Here is a 20,569-nt window from a genome sequence, read left to right on the forward strand (position 1 = left end):
AATTCTGTAAAGTGAAGATACTTTCAAAAATAATGAAAAGTTTCTAAATATCAAAAAAAATTTACCATAAAGAGCAGTAAACAGTAAAAACAACTAAATCAAATCAATATTTGGTATGACCACCCTTTGCCTTAAAAACTGCATCAATTCTCTTAGGTACACCTTTGTGCAGTTTTATAAGAAAATTGGCCAGTAGGTTGTTCCAAGCACCTTGAAGAACTTCCACAGTTCTTCTGTAGACTTTGGCTGTCTTACTTGCTTCTGTCTCTGCACTTAATCCCAGACAGACTCGATGATGTTGAGACCAGTGCTCTTTGAAGACCATACCATCTTCTGCAGAACTCCGTATTCTTCTTTTCACTGCAGATAGGTCTTTATAACCTCGGCCAAGTTTTTGGGGTCATTGTCCTGCTGCAGAATGAAGTTAGTATTGATCAGGCGTCTCCCTGGTGGTAATGCCTGATGGACAAGAATCTGCTTGTATTTCTCAGCATTGTGGGTTCCACTAATTCTGACCAGACCACCAACTCCATTCGCAGAAATACAGCCTCAAACCTGCAGGGTACCTCCATCATGCTTCACTGTTCACTGCAGACACACCTATGCAACACTCTTCAGCTCTCCTACGGACAAGCTGTCTACTGTATCAGTCAGAAGTTTCAAAGTTTGACTTGTTAGTTCAGAGTACTTGCTGCCATTGTTCAGCACCCTAGTGCTTTGTGTGTAGGTGAGTCTTTTGGCTTTGCTTCCACTTCAAACGATTGGCTTTTTGGCAACAATTCTTTCATGTAGACCACTTCTGACAGAGTTCTCCAGACTTTAGATGGGAGTACTATACATGAGCTCCAGTGGTTTCTGTGAGTTCAGATCTGATAGCAGTGTTGGACTTCTTCCAAATTAGAAAGGATGTTAGTTTGATGCATCTCTCCTCTGTTGGTCACAGTTTCTTTGTACTTCTTCAAAATAGCCATCTTGAAACTCGTGTCTGCTGTGAAATTTCTGCATGGGAGAGACCTTACTGCTACAAAATGACCACCTTGTGCCTTGTTGCTATGCTCACACTTGCCATGGTGCAATAATTGATGATTTGAAAGTTAACCTGTGACATCTACTATATCCTCACCTTTTCGCTCAGATGTCCTTCACCCAGTTTGATTCCTACTACACTCGTCTCTGTTTCAGTTAATCAGTTTAGTCCATTGAACTCATTACATCATTGATCATTAGCACCTGTTTGTTATCTTTGTTTAATCATGCACTGGGCTATATACCTAAAATGGAATCAGGTTTTTATTTTCTTTAATTAAATATAAAAAATCTCTAACATTTAATATTTTGGAAAATGAATGTTTGGAAATAGAAAATTTGGTCTTTTCTACCAACCCACTAATGCAGAAGACAAAAATAAACATCTCAAACAAAATTTATATAAAAAAAAACTAGGCAGCCAAAAACTTTTACAAAGGACTGTATGTTCCCTCATCCTGGTTTTAGGTAACAGTCTAGCAGCAATATTCTGAATGAATTAAAGTTTATCAATAGATTGCTTTGGAAGGTCAGTAAAAGGAGCATTGCAGTCATCTAGTCTATTCGATATAAAGGTGTGAATTAGTTTTTCAGTATCATTACATGACAGAGATGAATGTACTTTTGCAATAATTCTTAAGTGTAGTATATTTCTTTATGTGGGATTTAAAACTCAAATCTGAATCAAAGATAACACCCAGGCTTGTTACTTCTGATTTTACAAGGTTTTACAAGTTCACAAGTTTATCAAGAAATTCATCTCTTTTGGCTTTGGGACTAACTAAAAGTATTTCAGTTTTATCTTCATTTAGTTTTAGGAAATTATTGCTCATCCATTTGTTTAAAGCAGCCGTACCAGAAGTCAGAGAAGATAGGGTACTATCATCATCAGGTTCAAGCGAGATATACAATTGTGTCTCATCTGCATAATCATAAAACATAGGAGCAGAATTCAGTCATTTAGCCCATCTAGTCTGCTCCACCATTCCACTGTGGTTGATTTATTATCCCTCTCAACCCCATTCTCCTGCCTTCTTCCCGCAACCTTTGACACCCTAGTTAATTAAGAACCTATTAACCTCCATCTTAAAGATACCCAATGACTTGGCCTGCACAGCTGTCTGTGGCAATGAATTCCACAGATTCACCACACTCTAGTTAAAGAAATCCCTCCTCATCTCTGTTCCTAATGGATGTCCTTCTATTCTGAGGCTGTGCGCTCTGGTCTTAGACTCCCCCACTATAGGAAACATCTTCTCCACATCCACTCTATCTAGGCCTCATACTATTTGACAGGTTTCAATGAGATCCCTCCCCCCCTTGTTCTCCTAAACTCCAGCAAATATAGGCTCAGAGTCATCAAATGCTCCTCTCAAAATGAATGCAAACATTGCATTTGCCTTCCTTACCACAGACTCAACTTGCAAGCTAACCTTTAGAGAATCTTGCAAGAGGACTCTTGCACCTCTGAGATTTGAATTTTCTTCCCATTTAGAAAATAGTCCACACCTTTATTCCTTCTACTAAAATGTATGACTGTGTACGTACATTTCCCTACACTATATTCCATCTGCTATTTCCTTGACCATTCTCCCAATCTGTCTCAGTCCTGCTGAGGACACTTACTGCGGAACTCATAAATGGAAAACAAGTTTATGCTCTCTAATGATGTTTCTTAAGGGAAGCATGTATAAGGAGGAGAGCAGAGAATCAAGACTACTTCCCTGAGCAACACCAAAAGGTACATTATATCTCTTAAGAAAATTGGCCTCCAAGACAGACAAAAGATTTTCTCGCCAAAATAAATGAATGAAACCAATTAAGGGCACTACCAGAGAAGTCAACCCAGTTTTCAAGGTGACCCAGGAGAACGTTGCAGTCAATTGTGCAAAAGGATTAGAACTCTTTTGGCATCAATGCTGAGCCTAAAGGGGCTGACAATTTTGGTAAGGGCCATCTCTGTGCTGTGGTTTGCTCTAAAACCTGACTGAAACTTTTCAAAAACACTGTTCTCATTCTGAAAGTTGCTGCGTTGGTTGAAAATTACTTTCTCGAGAATCTTTCCCAAAAAGATTTGATATAGGCCTGTAGTTAGTTGGTATCTCACTAACAAAATTTGGTTTTTTAAGTAGGGGTTTGGAAGCCATGATTTTGAAAGCATCTGGAAAAACTCCAATTTCAAGGAACATGTTAATAATTTTCAGAACAGAATTAAAAACAGAGTCTTTAGAAAGTGTGGTAGGGACAGGGTTAAGATAGCAAGTAGACTGCTTACTCTTTGTCACAATCTTATAGAGCTCTGAATCAGAACTACTTGTAAATTTTGACATGACTGTCATCTTTTTACAAGGTTAGCTATACTCTCCCAGATGGAAGTAATTTTGTTGATAAAAAATATTGTGAATTCCTCACATTTTGTGGCAGATGCTTGACTGAGGACATTAAAGGTTAAGGCAGGATTGAACAGTCGGTTTATCGTTGAGAACAATATTCTTGAATCATCGCTATTCTCTGTAATAATCTTGGGAAAATGGGCTTGACTTACAAAGCATAGAGCAGCATTAAAGGCGGTTAGTTTTTCCTTGAAAACATTACAGAGGACTTCTAGACCAGTTTTCCTCCATTTTCTCTCAGCTACTCTGCATGGTCTCTTGGGTTCGAGGACAGAATTGTTTAACTATGGTGACGTTTTACTAAGCGATTTCTTTTTAACCCTATGTGGGGCCACTGTGTTTAATATATTTGTCAAGTTATTGTTGAAAGAATCAACCATTTCATCTGCTGAGCAGCTGAGGTCACATGGGTCAGATAAACTAGCTAGCTCAGAGAATAAGTTGCATTACAGCACCAAGGAACTTTTTTTAAAACTGTGTGGTCTTGATTACAGGCAAGAGGGCATCAAAAGTACACAAAAATTATCAGGGATAGTAGTACCAGACAGAGACATTAATAACATTTAACCCTTTTGTCATTGCTAAATCAAGTGTATTTTCGAGTTGAAGGATGGGTTCAGTGACATGCTGGGTAAGATTCAGGCTCTCTAGTAAACCATGAGTTCAGCTGCCATACAATTTGTATGTGACAGAGCATTAAAATGAATAATCAAATCACCAGCGATGGCAATCCTGTCATAGTTCGATATAATAGAGGGTAAGAATCCTGAGAATTCCACGAGAAAGTAGTCATTGGATTTAGGAGGGCAATAAATGATAACACAGAGGACACAATCTACATCACAAATTTTAAACATATGTACCTCAAAACTTTAAAATTTGTTGACAGACAGTAGATTGCACCTAAAATGCTTTTTGAACACGATGGCAAGCCCGACACCTCAGCCACTTGGCCACGGTACACTGAAACAGTCACCATCGGGGGCCACAGTTCAGGTGCCTGGCTGTATTCATTTGGCTTTAACCAGCTCTCAGTTAAGGATATAAAATCACGGTCTATAGAGTATTAAAGTCATTTGATATAAAGTCATATTTAAAAGTGATCTCACATTTGAAAGAGCTAGCTTAAACAGAGTGCTCTGGAGTGGTGCAACAGGAAGATAGATTTTAAGAGTAGAAGATTATTTCTGTCGACACCTTTAACAGAATATTTCAGTCTGGGGGCCCTTCCCGTGACGATGGTCTGAATAGGATAGATAAGATTTACGGAAAAGCTGGATGGCAAAGGGGAAATAATTACAGAAGTGATATGGAAACTATCATTGAATTTATTCAAAATGCAATTGATAAATCCTCCAATAACCAAAAATCTATGAGATAGGACAGAAAAAGAGAGCTGAGGATCAGCCTTGATCTTATTTTATATGAGGGATGATTGATAAGTTTGTGGCATAAGGTGGAAGGAGTCAATTTTAGAAAAGCCAGCAAATTTATTTTTCCTACATTTACACACTTAGTCCAGCGGTCGTGAAGCATACAGATCCCTTCTTTGTAAAAGTCGGCGTCTTGGACCTCCAGAAGTGGTCCACAGCAAGGATGATTGATAAGTTTGTGGCCTAAGGTAGAAGGAAATGAGTTATTAACATCAAACTTTCTGCATTTTCACTCAGAGTTGAACTGCACGTACATGTAACAAGAGCTGTATAACTCACCTCCTTCTACCTAAGGCCACGAACTTATCAATCACTCCTGCTGTGGACCACCTGGAGGTGCAAGACGCTCCATTACATGCACATGCAGTTCAACTCTTTGAGTGATAATGCAGAAAGTTTGAAGTTAATAACTCATCTCCTTCTATCTTAGGCCACGAACTTATCAATCACCTCTGCTGTGGACCACTTCTACAAAGAAGGGATCCGTATGCTCCACGACTGCTAGGCTAAGTGTGCACATGTTGGAGGGGACTATGTTAAAAAATAAATGTGCTAGGTTTTCTAAAATTGACTCCTTCTACCATAGGTCACGAACTTATCAATCACCCCTTGTGAGGGGCTGATGACCTAACTCTTGCTTCTACTTCTGTCCTTCTCTCACCCTTCAATCCTTTTCCTTCATCTGTCTCTTGAATTTCATTTGATATGTTGACAATTTTTCCTTTAATTAACAGTTCTGGAGAGGAATTCTACAATAATTTGATTGTCAAAGCAATATATTCAACCTTGGTGTTCTGCCCACTCAATTTTGTAAAGTATCTGTTTACCTTTCCTGCTCAATCTATTTATAACTTTACACTTTTAATGCCTATTTTTTAACAAATAAAATATTAAGCCCTTCTTGGCAACACACATAAAAGTCGCTGGTGAACGCAGCAGGCCAGGCAGCATCTTTAGGAAGAGGTACAGTCGACGTTTTGGGCCGAGACCCTTCGTCAGGACTAACAGAAAGAAGAGCTAGTAAGAGATTTGAAAGTGGGAGGGGGAGGGGGAGATCCGAAATGATAGGAGAAGACAGGAGGGGGAGGGATGGAGCCAAGAGCTGGACAGGTTATTGGCAAAAGGGATATGAGAGAATTCTGGGACGAGAGGCCTAGGGAGAAAGAAAGGGGGAGTGGGGAAGCCCAGAGGATGGGCAAGGAGTATAGTGAGAGGGACAGAGGGAGAAAAAGGAGAAAGAGAGAGAAAAAGAATATATATATATATATATATATACACACACACACACATTAAATAAATAAATAAATAAATAACGGATGGGGTACGAGAGGGAGGTGGGACATTAACGGAAGTTAGAGAAGTCAATGTTCATGCCATCAGGTTGGAGACTACCCAGATGGAATATAAGGTGTTGTTCCTCCAACCTGAGTGTGGCTTCATCTTGACAGTAGAGGAGGCCGTGGATAGACATATCAGAATGGGAATGGGATGTGGAATTAAAATGTGTGGCCACTGGGAGATCCTGTTTTCTCTGGCGGACAGAGCGTAGGTGTTCAGCGAAAAGGTCTCACAGTCTGCGCCGGGTCTCGCCAATATATAGAAGGCCGCATCGGGAGCACTGGACGCAGTATATCACCCCAGCCGACTCACAGGTGAAGTGTCAGCTCACCTGGAAGGACTGTCTGGGGCCCTGAATGGTGGTAAGGGAGGAAGTGTAAGGGCATGTGTAGCACTTGTTCCGCTTACAAGGATAAGTGCCGGGAGGGAGATCGGTGGGGAGGGATGGGGGGGGAACAAATGGACAAGGGAGTCGCGTAGGGAGCAATCCCTGCGGAAAGCAGGGGGTGGGGGGGAAGATGCGCTTAGTGGTGGGATCCTGTTGGAGGTGGCGGAAGTTACAAAGAATTATATGTTGGACCTGGAGGCTGGTGGGGTGGTAGGTGAGGACAAGGTGAACCCTATCCCTAGTGGGGTGGCGGAAGGATGGGGTGAGAGCAGATGTGCATGAAATGGGAGAGATGCGTTTGAGAGCAGAGTTGATGGTGGAGGAAGGGAAGCCCCTTTCTTTAAAAAAGGAGGATATCTCCTTCGTCCTGGAATGAAAAGCCTCATCCTGAGAGCAGATGCAGTGGAGATGGAGGAATCTCCCCATCCGTTGTTCATTTATTTATTTTATATACTTATTTATTTATTCTTTTTCTCTCTCTCCTTTTTCTCCCTCTGTCCCTCTCACTATACTCCTTGCCCATCCTCTGGGCTTCCCTACTCCCCCTATCTTTCTCCCTGGGCCTCCTGTCCCATGATCCTCTCATATCCCTTTTGCCAATCACCTGTCCAGCTCTTGGCTCCATCCCTCCCCCTCCTGTCTTCTCCTATCATTTCAGATCTCCCCCTCCCCCTCCCACTTTCAAATCTCTTACTAGCTCTTCCTTCAGTTAGTCCTGATGAAGGGTCTCAGCCCGAAATGTCGACTGTACCTCTTCCTAGAGATGCTGCCTGGCCTGCTGTGTTCACCAGCAACTTTGATGTGTTGCTTGAAATGCCAGCATCTGCAGATTTCCTTGTGTAAGCCCTTCTTGGTAGTTGTTTTCCTTCATGACAGGCAGTGACTTACAGAAACTACAAACCACCCTTCTCTTCAACCATAATATCCTTCAATTCCTGCGCCACTCAATACCCATTACAGTAATCTGATAGTAACCTTGACGATATTTTACTTTGATTTGTCATTACTTCATTGCTGTTATAACTCTTACCTCTTCTCCTCCCCTATCTTCATGACCTCCATTCTTCCTTTTATTCTACTGCCATCTCCTATCAGATTCCTTCTTCCGTCCTTTACCTCTTCCATGCCTCTTGCATCATTCTCCCTCTCCCACACACCTCCCCCTTACCTGGCATCACCTATCACCTGCTAGTTTGTACTCTTCCCCCACCCCCTGGCCACCTTCTTAACCCTTCCTTACCAGTCCTGATGTATGGTCTTGGCCTGACTGTTTCTCTCCTTCTACTGGCGCTGTTGGACCTGCTAAATTCATCCAGCGTTTTGTGTGTGTGGATCCAAGATATTCAGCATTTGCAGAATCTCTTGTGCCTAGCCTATTCCAGTATTTTATTAATATTTCAGCTCCTTTTCTTTTGGTTTCCGAAGGAATTCATTCTATCATCGTAGTGTATGATCAGCTTAGGTGATAACTTTGAATTAGAGTATTAGGAGTAACATATACAAAATGCTAGTGGACTCAGCAATCAGGCAGCACCTATGGAAAATAATAAAGAGTCGACATTTCGGGTCGAGACCTTTCATCAGGACTTGTGTTTAGAATATTAGCAGGTGACATTTCAACCAAAATATACAAATCAGTAGCTTGTGCTCATATGAAAATTATGTAATTGGTTGATTTTCAGTTCCTTAAGGTTGTTATAGCCACGGGGTGGTAATGGAGATAAGCTCCCACCATCTAGTAAATGCTCCCAATGGCATGCGCCTCAAATAGCCTCTGACAACCAAGTCCAGCTACTAGCCTTTATGTGTGGCTTAGCTACTAAGCCCGGTGGAACCATTTCTCCTGGAAAACATGCAAAGGCAGGTCACTGCTGCCTTAAAAGCAGTCGCTTCGGGAAGATGGGACTCCTCAGCTGTAGTTGGCAGCTCATCTAGAAGGAAAACTCTGAGCTTGAACGTCCACTGCCTTGCAGCTATATCCACTCATGAGGAAGGCTTCAGGATAAACCCAGAGGGAAAAATACGAGGCTGAAGTCCCTAGGGCAGTCCTGTGTTGGGTTCAACACAAACTGGTAACTCCTACGACTGGTGCCAAACTGTATCGGTCTCTGCCATTCCTTTGAGTTCATCAGATGCATGGAGAAGGACAACTTGCTACATGGGCAACAACTTGCTCTGCATATCGTAGTGCCCTGGCTTGTGTATCTAGACAGCTAGGCTGCAACATTCGTAGTGGACACTGACCAATGGAGGCCTCAGCTGACATTATGTACAACTTTTTTTTCCCAGAGCTCCAAGATGTGGTAGGACAGGGTAGCATAAGTGTGAGGTAAATCGGCAGTGGGAATTAGTGGTCAACAGACTCCTAACTGCAAGAAGAATACAGAAACACAGCCAGCAAGTAAACTCAGAGCAGGAGATGGGGATGGATACACAGGGGTTTCAGGACTAATACAGGGACCCAAGCAAGACGAGCTCTAGTTTTGGACTGTTTTAAGGTGCAGTGCAGGGAAGGGCCTCTGTTTCCACAGAATTCAAACAGGAAAGGTAAGCTTCTTTATTGGATATGGAAGCTCCTAATCAAAGATAGACATATGATTAACTTAGCACATTTATTGTTTAAAACCAATACTCAAAGAGTGCATACAGATATAAGACTGTAGCTTTGTGTATTTATTCAGAAATTCTGGAACAGAAACAATATAAACCAATAAGGAAATCTGTGACTAGAGAATCTGATTAGAAAGTTAGTGATGTTGTTAAGATGGGACCCGAGCCTCACTGTGGCTGGAGGTATATCTGAAGCTTTAAACCAGAGAGTTTCTCCCAATTACCTGTGAGGACTCACCTTGCCCCTCCACCTCCTAACACCAATGCAATGGAATTCCCTGTCAAGATCCTGGCCAAACGGGAGAAGTCTGAGTGACGGTCAGGTGCCTTCTGACAGACCCTTTCATACATCTCGAGCTGAAAGATAATAGAATCAAAAATCACAGGCAGTAGATGACAAAGACAACAGAGTAAATGTTCCCAATGTCTATAACATGGATAATTTCAAAATTATAACTACTCTATGTGCTTTCACAGGAGCTGAGACCCTAACTTTCATTGCAATTCTAGTCTGGGAGACAGGAAGGAGAATACTTGCAATATTCTGAAATGGGCTACTTAATGAGAATAATAATCTCATTAACCCACACCACACTGGGTTTCACAGGGAACTCTAATATTCAGTCTAGATTCACTATTGTGACCATGCTCAATGAACATAGCTTTGCCTCCTCCAAAATAAATTATCATCACTCAGGATCATCTCCCTTAAATGCTTCGGCCCCTTGGTCACAGCATAAATTAAGGTCTCTTGCTCAATAACAGGGACAACACCTGAAAAATCTCCAACAAGCTCAATGAGTTTGAAAATATGTGAATTGCCAAAAAGTGCAAGTGCTCAGCCATTAACTGTTAATCTCCTACTGAATTAGGCCTTACGTAAATTAACCATAATAAGCAATTCAATGGAAATAAGCAATTCTAAAACACAGGCAATGAACTCCATTGGCAACAGTTAAAGGAAACTCTTGCAACCTTGAAGGTATTCACCTTCGACAAATACTGAGCTGGGTTTGGAAAACTGCAGTGCTTGAGTGATATTTTTTTTCTTCACACAACAAATGGGTCAAGTCAATGTGACTCGAAGATAGATGGACGTACCAGTAAGACTGCATCGTGCAAAGCCACGTCCAATCAAAGTAGCCACCGCTACAGAGCTAAAATTATTGAATCTCATCCTTACCATTTCTTTCATCTGCCCTTGACAGTCAACTTAAATATCAATTGTCCAACTCTATCTGGTGCTCCAAGGATTAGTAGAGTTAAAATCAATCATTTTTATTTTGGCACAGCTGATGCTCTTCCAATGTAGGAATTTCAACTTGACTTCAATTTGAAACCACTCAAATATTTAATCTGCTTGGTACAAACTAATTTCCCCGCCAAATAGTTTTCAAGTTTATAGGATGGGATTCACTCGTTTACTGACTGCCCTCGGTGGTCAGGTCACTGCTTTCTCTGTTGCTGCACATTAAATCTAATATAGTAATTAGGACTCAATCTATTTACAGGTAGCAAGTTTAATCAATTATTTCTGCTTAGATCACTGTTGCTGGAAAGAATTTAATTTAATTTTCATGGGAATTAGACATAATGTCAAATGAAATTTCATGCCAATACTGCTTTCTTGGAAAATTTCAACACAATTTTACAGAGAGCATCATTGTTAATACACATAAGAGAATATAACAGATGCTTCGCTCCACAGCACCCACTGACCAGAAATGTTTAATATAAACATTGCTAAAATATTGTTGTCAACCCTCTTACTACAGCTTACACTTATTTTAGCACACACTTGAATTAATACAGTAAATATCATCTTAATCTCTACCACTCAGGCCAAGATTTCCAAGTACCATGGCTTCTAGGTGCTTGAATTCCATCTCTTTTTCAGCTTAAAACACTCCTTTAAAAACATGCATCACTAACCAAGCTTTTAGCCAATTGCCTTAATCTAAGGAGAGATTAGAAGCTATCAAATTGTTCTTCAAAACACTAATAAAAACTTTTGAATTTATGTTATCAAGATATTGTATTAAATTCTATACAATTAACATATGCCATCTCATTCCCATTGCAATATGATTCAAGATAGTCATTATTTCTGAGTTCTTTACAGTTTCACACAGTAATTTCATGATTATCTCTCAAAATGCAAAATTCACCCTGTTGAGTGGATGTGAATTCTTATGAAATTACCACCCTCATGTGTGGTATCAACCCTCTTATTTATTGCATCGTACAAGAAATGTAACTGCAGGCTATACATGTGTGCACCTGTAATAACTGCAAAGGAACAGTGTACAAAACCATTTATTGAGTATGCAGTTTGCTAAAGCAAAGAATGCAAGTTTTGCACTCTCAGCTTAAACTTTATTTGACAGTCAAAGCATGTTAAGACCTTCAATGAAAAGCCTTTATTTCCCTATTCATCACATTGAAATGAAGTACAGACTGGAAAAAATATATTGAATACACTGGCATTGGTAATTCCAATGCTGCAGCTTTAAACCCGGTTTTGGGCATTGTGCTATCTACAGAATGGATCTCTGACTGATCTGGATTTGAAACCCTTTCCACCCCACATGCCGCTGCTTCCGGGTTGCTCCCCATAATTTGCAATGGGCAGGAACTGAGCACAGAGGTTGATCTTTACCCATGGATTCATTTATTTTATTGCGCTTCATGAAAAACGCAAAGGAATCAATAAATTTTAAAATTAGCTTATCCCTTTTTCAACAAAAAGAGCCTACTTTAAATATTAACAATCCTCTTTAATAAGAATGGCAAATCAGTTGGATCTGTCCCTAAAATGCAAGTGGCGAGATGTATGGGTTCAGGAGAACCAACTATTGCAGGGGCTAGGTGGAAAACTGGATTGGACCAACAGGATTGCTTATATCGAATGCAGTTGAGAGGGAAGCTGTGTATTATCATGTACAAAGGACAGTCTAATGTACAATGCAAACATTGGATAAGACAGAGCTCCAAACATGGAACTCCCTGAAATGAATTCCATGAAAACATCTATAATATTTCAGATTTTACTAAACCAACGCTTCCTTACCAGTTTGGGCAGCCTCTTGCGAGAGAAGATTCGGCGCGGACAGCAGAGGTGAAGGTGACCTGAACACCAACTCCTCATGTTGAGCCACTCGACAGTCCGTGATGGTGTTGGCCCATCCTCCTTGTGGAGAAGGATAAGTTGCTTGAGGGCTCGCACGGCCGTATTCTCCAACATGCGCTCCAGCTGTAAACAGAAGACCACATAAAAGAAGGACTGTGTCTTTAAAAGAATCTTTTTCTTAAAAGATTAATTCTCTGAAGCATCACTGACTTGCTCCCATGTGAGTCTGAAGCCTAGAAAAGGTGGAACTAGTCCCTCACTTGCAGCCACAGGCCACTGTGGCACGCAACCCTGAATAGATCGCCATCACTGTATTGATTGGAAAATTGGTTTATTATTATCATCTGTACTGAGATACAGCATGCCATCCATAAAAATTATTTCATCACATTAGTGCATTGAGGTAGTAGAAGGGGAGCAGAAACAAGGGGCAGAATGGCTGCTTCTCATTACTTTTGAACTGTTTCATAGCAAGTCACAGTACTGCCTGACAGGTGCAGTAATTCCTCTGTATATTAGTTATCACCATTCAGTTGAGAAACTGTGTGGAAAAGACAGAAGTCAGCAGGCAGTAAAGGAAACAAAACTTCTCCAGTTAGAGCGGTAATGTGACAGAATGTTTTATTAAGGACCAATTTAAAACTATCATTCACCCTCATCGCATCAAATGTCTTTCTACCCTAGGACAAACAAAAATCTATTGATATTCAGAACTAAACAACAGAAAGTGGGCAGGTGCATGATTGAATGTATTTTAAAAGAACTTCAATATTGGACCCACCTCTCCAACAGTTGGCTCCTGCTCTCCCAGTCCAACAATAAGAATGCAGTCAGCCTGTCTGATACAGCGCTGGGTCCAGGGAGTCATGCTGCTGTCTGACTGGTACAGCACTATTCGATGGATATCTTCCTGTTGTGCTAGCCAGCTTGACAGCCGGTACTCATGGATACTACAAAGACAAGAAAGGTATAATAAATCTCAGAAACAAAGCAGCTGAAGCCCACAGCACCTCAGTCAGTCTTTTAGAAGAGAAAACAAACAGCTCGTGAGAAACCATTTGCAGAACAAAAACGACAATAGAAATGGGAACAAGAGAGCGAGGGAAATAGAATGGAAAGCTAGATATTCCAAGCAGTGGAAGGAGAGAGACAATGCAATATTTATGTTGTGACTAAAAGAAAAACCAAACACGATTAAGTGACCGACACATGAGAATGGAAATGCTGGGATCTTAGATAACAAGCAGAACTCCGGAAGAACTCAATGGGCCCAGCAGAATTTGTGGAGGTGGAAGGTACAAGTTGACATTTTGTGTTGAGATTCTTCATCAGAACTGAGGTGGACAGAAATGTTTGTCAATATACACAGTACAGAGGCGAGGGTGGGGATGGGAAAAGCCAGGTGATACCTCGATGATCCTGAAATTTCGGCCTCTGAGGCCGACATACAAGCATCCTTCAAGAGAGGTACTTGGATGAATACTAAAGACCTGCACTGATCAACAGCCTGGAGTGTTCACTGAGATTTTTAACCTCTTGCTTCAGCAGTCTGAGGTACCCACCTGCTTTAAGCAGGTGTTAATTATACCAGTGCCCAAGAAGAACATGGTAACCTGCCTCAATGACTTTGGTCTAGTAGCATTCAAAATCCACTGGGATGAAGTGTTTGAGGATAGTGATGAAACATAGCAACTCCTGCCTGAGAAGTGACTTGGATCTGCTCCAATTTACCTACTGCCACAGCAGAAGCACTTTCATTGGCTCTTCTCTCACATATGGAACATCTGGACAGCAAAGATGCATACGTCAAGATGCTCTTTATCAACTACAGCTCAGCATTCAATAGTATCATCCCTTCAAAATTAAGTAATAAGCTTCAAGATCTTGGCTTCAATGCCTCCTTGTGCAATTGGATCCTCGATTTCCTCACTTGCAGACCCCAGTCAGTTCAGATTAGCAACAATATCTCCACGGTCTCCATCAGCACAGGTGCACCACAAGGCTGTGTGCCTAGCCCCCTGCTCTACTCACTTTACACTTATGACTGTGAGGCTATGCTCAGCTCCAATGCCATATTTATATTTGCGGATGACACCACCGTCATAGACCAAATCAAATGTGGTGATGAATCAGCATACAGGAGGGAGACTAAGAATCTGACTGAGTGGTGCCAAACAACAAACTAGTACTCAAAGTAAGCAAGATCAAGGAGCTGGTTATTGACTTCAGGAGGAGGAAACTGAAGGTCCATGAGCCAGTCCTTATCATGAGGTTCCAAGGTGGAGAGGGTCAGCAATTTTAAATTCCTGTCAGAGGACCTGCCCTGGGCCCAGCACTTGTGCAATTGCAAAGAAAGCAAGACAGCACCTCTACTTCCTTAGGAGTTTGCGAAGATTCAACATGACATCTAAAACTTTGAGAAATTTCTATAGATGTGTGGTGGAGAGTGTATCGACTGGCTGCATCACAACCTGGTATGGAAACACTAATGCCCTTGAACAGAAAATCCTACCAAAAGTCATGAACATGGCCTAGTCCATCATGGGTAAAATCTTCCCACCATTGAGCATATCTACATGGAGCATTCTTGCAGGAAAGCAGCATCCATCATCAAGGACCCACCACCCAGATCATGCTCTCTTCTCATTGCCACCATCAGGAAGGTGGTACAGTCATAGTCATACTTTATTGACCCCGGGGGAAATTGGTTTTCATTACAGTTGCACCATAAACAATAAATAGTAATAGAACCATAAGTAGTTAAATAGTAATATGTAAATTATGCCAGTAAATTATGAAAAAAATCCAGGACCAGTCTATTGGCTCAGGGCGTCTGACCCTCCAAGGGAGGAGTTGTAAAGTTTGATGGCCACAGGCAGGAATGACTTCCTATGGCGCTCTGTGCTGCATCTCGGTGAAATGAGTCTCTGGCTGAATGTACTCCTGTGCCCAACCAGTACATTATGTAGTGGATGGGAGACATTGTCCAAGATGGCATGCAACTTAGACAGCATCCTCTTTTCAGACACCACCGTCAGAGAGTCCAGTTCCATCCCCACAACATCACTGGCCTTACGAATGAGTTTGTTGATTCTCTTGGTGTCTGCTACCCTCAGCCTGCTGCCCCAGCACACAACAGTAAACATGATAGCACTGGCCACCACAGACTCGTAGAACATCCTCAGCATCGTCCAGCAGATGTTAAAGGACCTCAGTCTCCTCAGGAAATAGAGACGGCTCTGACCCTTCTTGTAGACAGCCTCAGTGTTCTTTGACCAGTCCAGTTTATTGTCAATTCGTATCCCCAGGTATTTGTAATCCTCCACCATGTCTACACTGACCCCCTGGATGGAAACAGGGTTCACCAGTACCTTAGCTCTCCTCAGGTCTACCACCAGCTCCTTAGTCTTTTTCACATTAAGCTGCAGATAATTCTGCTCACACCATGTGACAAAGTTTCCTACCATAGCCCTGTACTCAGCCTCCTCTCCCTTGCTGATGCATCCAACTATGGCAGAGTCATCCAAAAACTTCTGAAGATGACAAGACTCTGTGCAGTAGTTGAAGTCCGATGTGTAAATGGTGAAGAGAAAGGGAGACAAGACAGTCCCCTGTGGAGCCTCAGTGCTGCTGATCACTCTGTCAGACACACAGTGTTGCAAGCACACGTACTGTGGTCTGCCAGTCAGGTAATCAAGAATCCATGACACCAGGGAAGCATCCACCTGCATCGCTGTCAGCTTCTCTCCCAGCAGAGCAGGGCGGATGGTGTTGAACGCACTGGAGAAGTCAAAAAACATGACCCTCACAGTGCTCGCTGGCTTGTCCAGGTGGGTGCAGACACGGATCAGCAGGTAGACGATGGAATCCTCAACTCCTAGCCGGGGCTGGTAGGAAAACTGGAGGGGATCTAAGTGTGGCCTGACCATAGGTCGGAGCAACTCCAGAACAAGTCTCTCCAGGGTCTTCATGATGTGGGAGGTCAATGCCACCGGTCTGTAGTCATTGAGGCCGCTGGGGCGCGGCATCTTCGGCACAGGGATGAGGCAGGACGCCTTCCACAGCACAGGAACCCTCCGGAGCCTCAGGCTCAGGTTGAATACATGGCAAAGTACTCCACATAGCTCAGGGGCACAGGCTTTGAGCACCCTGGTACTGACACCATCCGGTCCTGCAGCCTCGCTTGGGTGAGACGTTTCAGCTGTCTTCTCACCTGTTCAGCTGTGAAGCCCACCGTGGTGGTTTCGTGTGGGGAAGGGGTATAGTCATGAGAGCAGGGTGGGGGACTGTGAGGAGGGGTAGGAGGGGAGAGTGGAATATATGTTGGTTGGGGGCCGACAACAGATGGCTCGTGTGGGATGGGCAGGGGCCATAATGTCAAATCTGTTAAAGAACAGGTTAAGTTCATTGGCCCTGTCCACACTGCCTACAGCTCCTCTGTTGCTAGTTTGCCGGAACCCAGTGATGGTCCTCATCCCCCTCCAGACTTCTCTCATGTTGTTCTGCTGGAGTTTCCACTCAAGCTTCCTCCTGTACCTGTCTTTAGCCTCCCTGATCCTGGCTTTCAGGTCCCTCTGTATTGCCCTCAGCTCCTCCCTATTTCCATCTCTAAACACCCTCAGGAGCCTCAGGACTCACACCACCATGTTCAGGGACAGTTATTACCCCTCAACTATCAGGCTCCTGAACCGGATGGATAAATTCACTCAACTTCACTTGCCCCATCATTGAACTGTTCCCATAACTATGGACTCTCTTTCAAGGCCTCTTCATCTCTTATTCTCAATATTTATTGTTTATTTATTATAATTTCTTTTGTACTTTTCTTTTAGTCTTTGCACAATTTGTCTTTTGCACACTGGTTCTCTACTCTGTTGGTGCAATCTTTCATTGATTCTTTTATGGTTATTATATTTATTGAGTATGTCTGTGAGAAAATGAATCTCAGGGTGGTATATAGTGACATATGTACTTTGATAATAAACTTACTTCAAACTTTGAACTCTTACTTCCCACCTGGTTTCATTCGCTCAGCATTCCCTTACCTTTCTGTTCTATCACCTACCAGCTTCTAACTCACCCTCCCTTATACTGTTAAATACCAGCAATCTTTCCTCTTACCCTTTCAGTCCTAAAGCACAGTCTCGACCAGAAACATTGACATATAATTTTGCCTCCACAGATGTTGCTGGATCTGCTGAGTTTGCCCTCTGTTGTTATAATCAAGTGTGCAGGAATTTCGGTCCAGTTCTTAAGACTCCCTATTTTCTGCAGCTATTGTAGAATACTTCATCGTGATTCACTGTTATACTTAGCAATCTGCTCCATTCATATGGTGTTACGCCTCCCAGGATTGAACACAACAGACCAGATGACTCTTAGAGCAACACACGAAGTGCTGGAGGAACTCAGCACATCAGGCAACATTGATGGAGGGAGGTGGACAGTCAGCATTTCAGGTTGAGATGCTTCATCAGGACTGGAAAGAAAGATGAAAAGTATCCAGTTTAAAAAGATGGAGTAAGAGCTGGCAGGTGATAGGTGGATCCAGGTGAGGTTAGTGGTGATAGGCAGAAGGAGGGAGGAGAGTGGGAATAGCATTAGAAGCTTGGAGATGATAGGTGGAAGTGGCAAAGGGATGAAGAAAAGGGAATCTGATAGGAGAGGACAATGAGAGGTTGGGCATGACTAGAATGAATTCCTGCCTCAGCAAGGACCTGGACCCATTGTAATTTGCCTATCGCCACAATAGGTCAACAGCAGGTTCAATCTCAATGGCTCTTCACACAGCTTTAGACCACCTTGACAACATAAGCACCTCTGTCTGGATGCTGTTCATCGACTATAGCTCAGCATTTAATACCATCATTCCCACAATCCTGATTCAGAAGTTGCAGAACCTGGGCCTCTGCATCTCCCTCTACAATTGGATCCTCAACTTCCTAACCAGAAGACCACAATCTGTGCAGATTAGTGATAACATCTCCTCCTCACTAATAATCAACACTAGTGCACGTCAGGGATGCGTGCTTAGCCCACTGCTCTACCCTCTATACACCCATGACTGTGTGGCTAGGCATAGCTTAAATACCATCTACAAATTTGCTGACAATACAACCATTGTTGGTAGAATCTCAGGTGGTGACGAGAGGACATACAGGAGTATCTCAGAAAGGCAGCGTCCATTATTAAGGACCCCAGCACCCAGGGCATGCCCTTTTCTCACTGTTACCATCAGGTAAGAGATACAGAAGCCTGAAGGCACACACTCAGCCATTCAGGAACAGCTTCTTCCCCTCTGCCATCCAATTCCTAAATGGACATTGAACCCTTGGACACTACCTCACTTTTTTAATATATATTATTTCTGTTTTTTTGCACAATTTTTAATCTATTCAACATTTGTACACTGTAATTTATTTATTATTATTATTTTATTTTGTGTTTTTTTTCTCTTCTATATTATATATTCCACTGAACTGCTGCTTTTAAGTTAACAAATTTCACGTCACATACCAGTGATAATAACCTGATTCTGAATCTTGGTTTTTCCTTACCTAACAGCGATCTCAATAACATAGATGAGCAGTATATCAAATAAATAGCTAAGATAAGGAAAGGCTCATCCAATGAAAAGTCCCAAATGAGAATCGTAGGAGAGTGCAGTAAGGCTTCCACAGTATCATAATCAGAACAATGATCATAAAATTATTAAAAACCCACTGGGTTGTAATCTGTGCAGGTTTTAATAGATTAATCCCACCCAATTTGAAACCAAAAAGGAAATGATAGACACAGTGTCTGTGGAGTGAGGAATATTCAGTTAATTTTACAGATGAATAATGCACAGAGGAACTGAGCATTTCCGATACAGGGAAAATGAGTTATCTGAAATTGTTGTATTTACTATAGAGGCTGGAAGGTTGTCATGTGCCCAGATGGAAGATAAGGGGCTGATCCCCAACCTTATGTTGGGTTTTGTTGGAATAGTGCTGGAGACCATCAATCCATAGGTCATACGGAGAGTGGAAGGGAGAATTAAAGTGACAGACCACTAGAATCTCAGGGTACTGAATGAAGATATTCTGCAAGAGGAATTGTTATTGAAAGGCATTAATTCAGCATATGTTAGAGAAGGAAGCTTTCATAAACTCTTTAAAACTAATCCTGCTGCCCTGCTATTTCTCTTATTGCTCTGCAAGCTTCACCTTTTGAAGTTCACATTCCATTTCCTTTTAAAGTTGCAGCTTTCCCAGAATCTTGTGTCAACAGCCTTCACCCATAGCTCAGCCCACCCCATGTCACAACAGGTCCAATATTCCTTTGGGCAGATTGTTCAGGAACAAATTCCTCATAAAACAAGCTCCAGCCTTGTCAAGGAGAGCCTGCAGTGTACAGGGACTACTGGCAAAACACGGTAAAGTTTGACCAAATGCTACACAGAATACCGTAACAGCTGGCTAAGTCACCAACTTCAAGCTTAGCCAGCTGTCAAACATTTATCTGCCATTCACATTCAAACACCTTGAAATCAAATGTATCATTTTAAAAATGATTGAATAAAACTATGCAAAGAAATAGAAAATACTTCAACTGCACAGTAGACATCTGGTAGAGTTGCTGTCTCACATCTCCATGACTCTAGGTGAATCCTGATCTCCAGTATTGACTGTGCGGCGTTCTCCCTGGACCGTGTGGATTTCCACCATTGCTCCGGTTTCTTCCCACATCCCAGAAATGTGCTGGTTGTTACCTAATTGGTCACGGCAGCATAGAGGTTAGCACAACGCTATTACGGCTCTGGGTATCGGAGTTCAGAGTTCAATTCTGACATTTTCTATAAGAAGTCTCTGTACATCCTCCCCGTGGAATGTGTGGCTTTTCCCCAGGTGTCCTAGCTTGCTTCCACAGACCAAAGATTCTCTGTAGGTTAAGTGGTCATTGTACATTGTCCTGTGATTAGGTTAGGGTTAAATCAAGGTTGTTGGGGATTACTGGGGTGGTGTGGCTCCATCGGCTGAAAAGGCCTACGCTGCACTGTATCTCCAAATAAATTAATTAAAATTACGGGCAAGTTGATGGGTATGTGGGGAGAATAATGGGTTAAGGCAGTGGTCCCCAACCTTTTGCATGCCATGGACCAATATCATTAAGCAAGGAGCCCATGGACTCCAGAATGAGAACCCCTGGGTTTATTGTTAAAATGGATCTTTAATTGCCAATATGGACTCAATGGGCTGAAAGACCTGTG

General features: G+C 42.2%; 1 protein-coding gene across 3 annotated transcripts in view; it reads right to left on the reverse strand.

The window, feature by feature from the left end:
• The window catches only part of pnpla7b (patatin-like phospholipase domain containing 7b), a 329,157-nt gene that overhangs the window by 111,236 nt on the left and 197,352 nt on the right, over positions 1-20,569 (reverse strand). For all 3 annotated transcript variants that reach the window (XM_072240527.1, XM_072240528.1, XM_072240529.1), the window contains exons 24-26: positions 13,100-13,268; positions 12,259-12,441; positions 9,427-9,545 (exon numbers count right to left, since the gene is read on the reverse strand). In XM_072240527.1, coding sequence (XP_072096628.1) covers positions 9,427-9,545; positions 12,259-12,441; positions 13,100-13,268 — 471 coding nt within the window. The remainder of the gene's footprint in view (positions 1-9,426; positions 9,546-12,258; positions 12,442-13,099; positions 13,269-20,569) is intronic.

The sequence above is a fragment of the Mobula birostris genome, chromosome 22, assembly GCF_030028105.1.
Source record: "Mobula birostris isolate sMobBir1 chromosome 22, sMobBir1.hap1, whole genome shotgun sequence".
NCBI lineage: Eukaryota > Metazoa > Chordata > Chondrichthyes > Myliobatiformes > Myliobatidae > Mobula > Mobula birostris.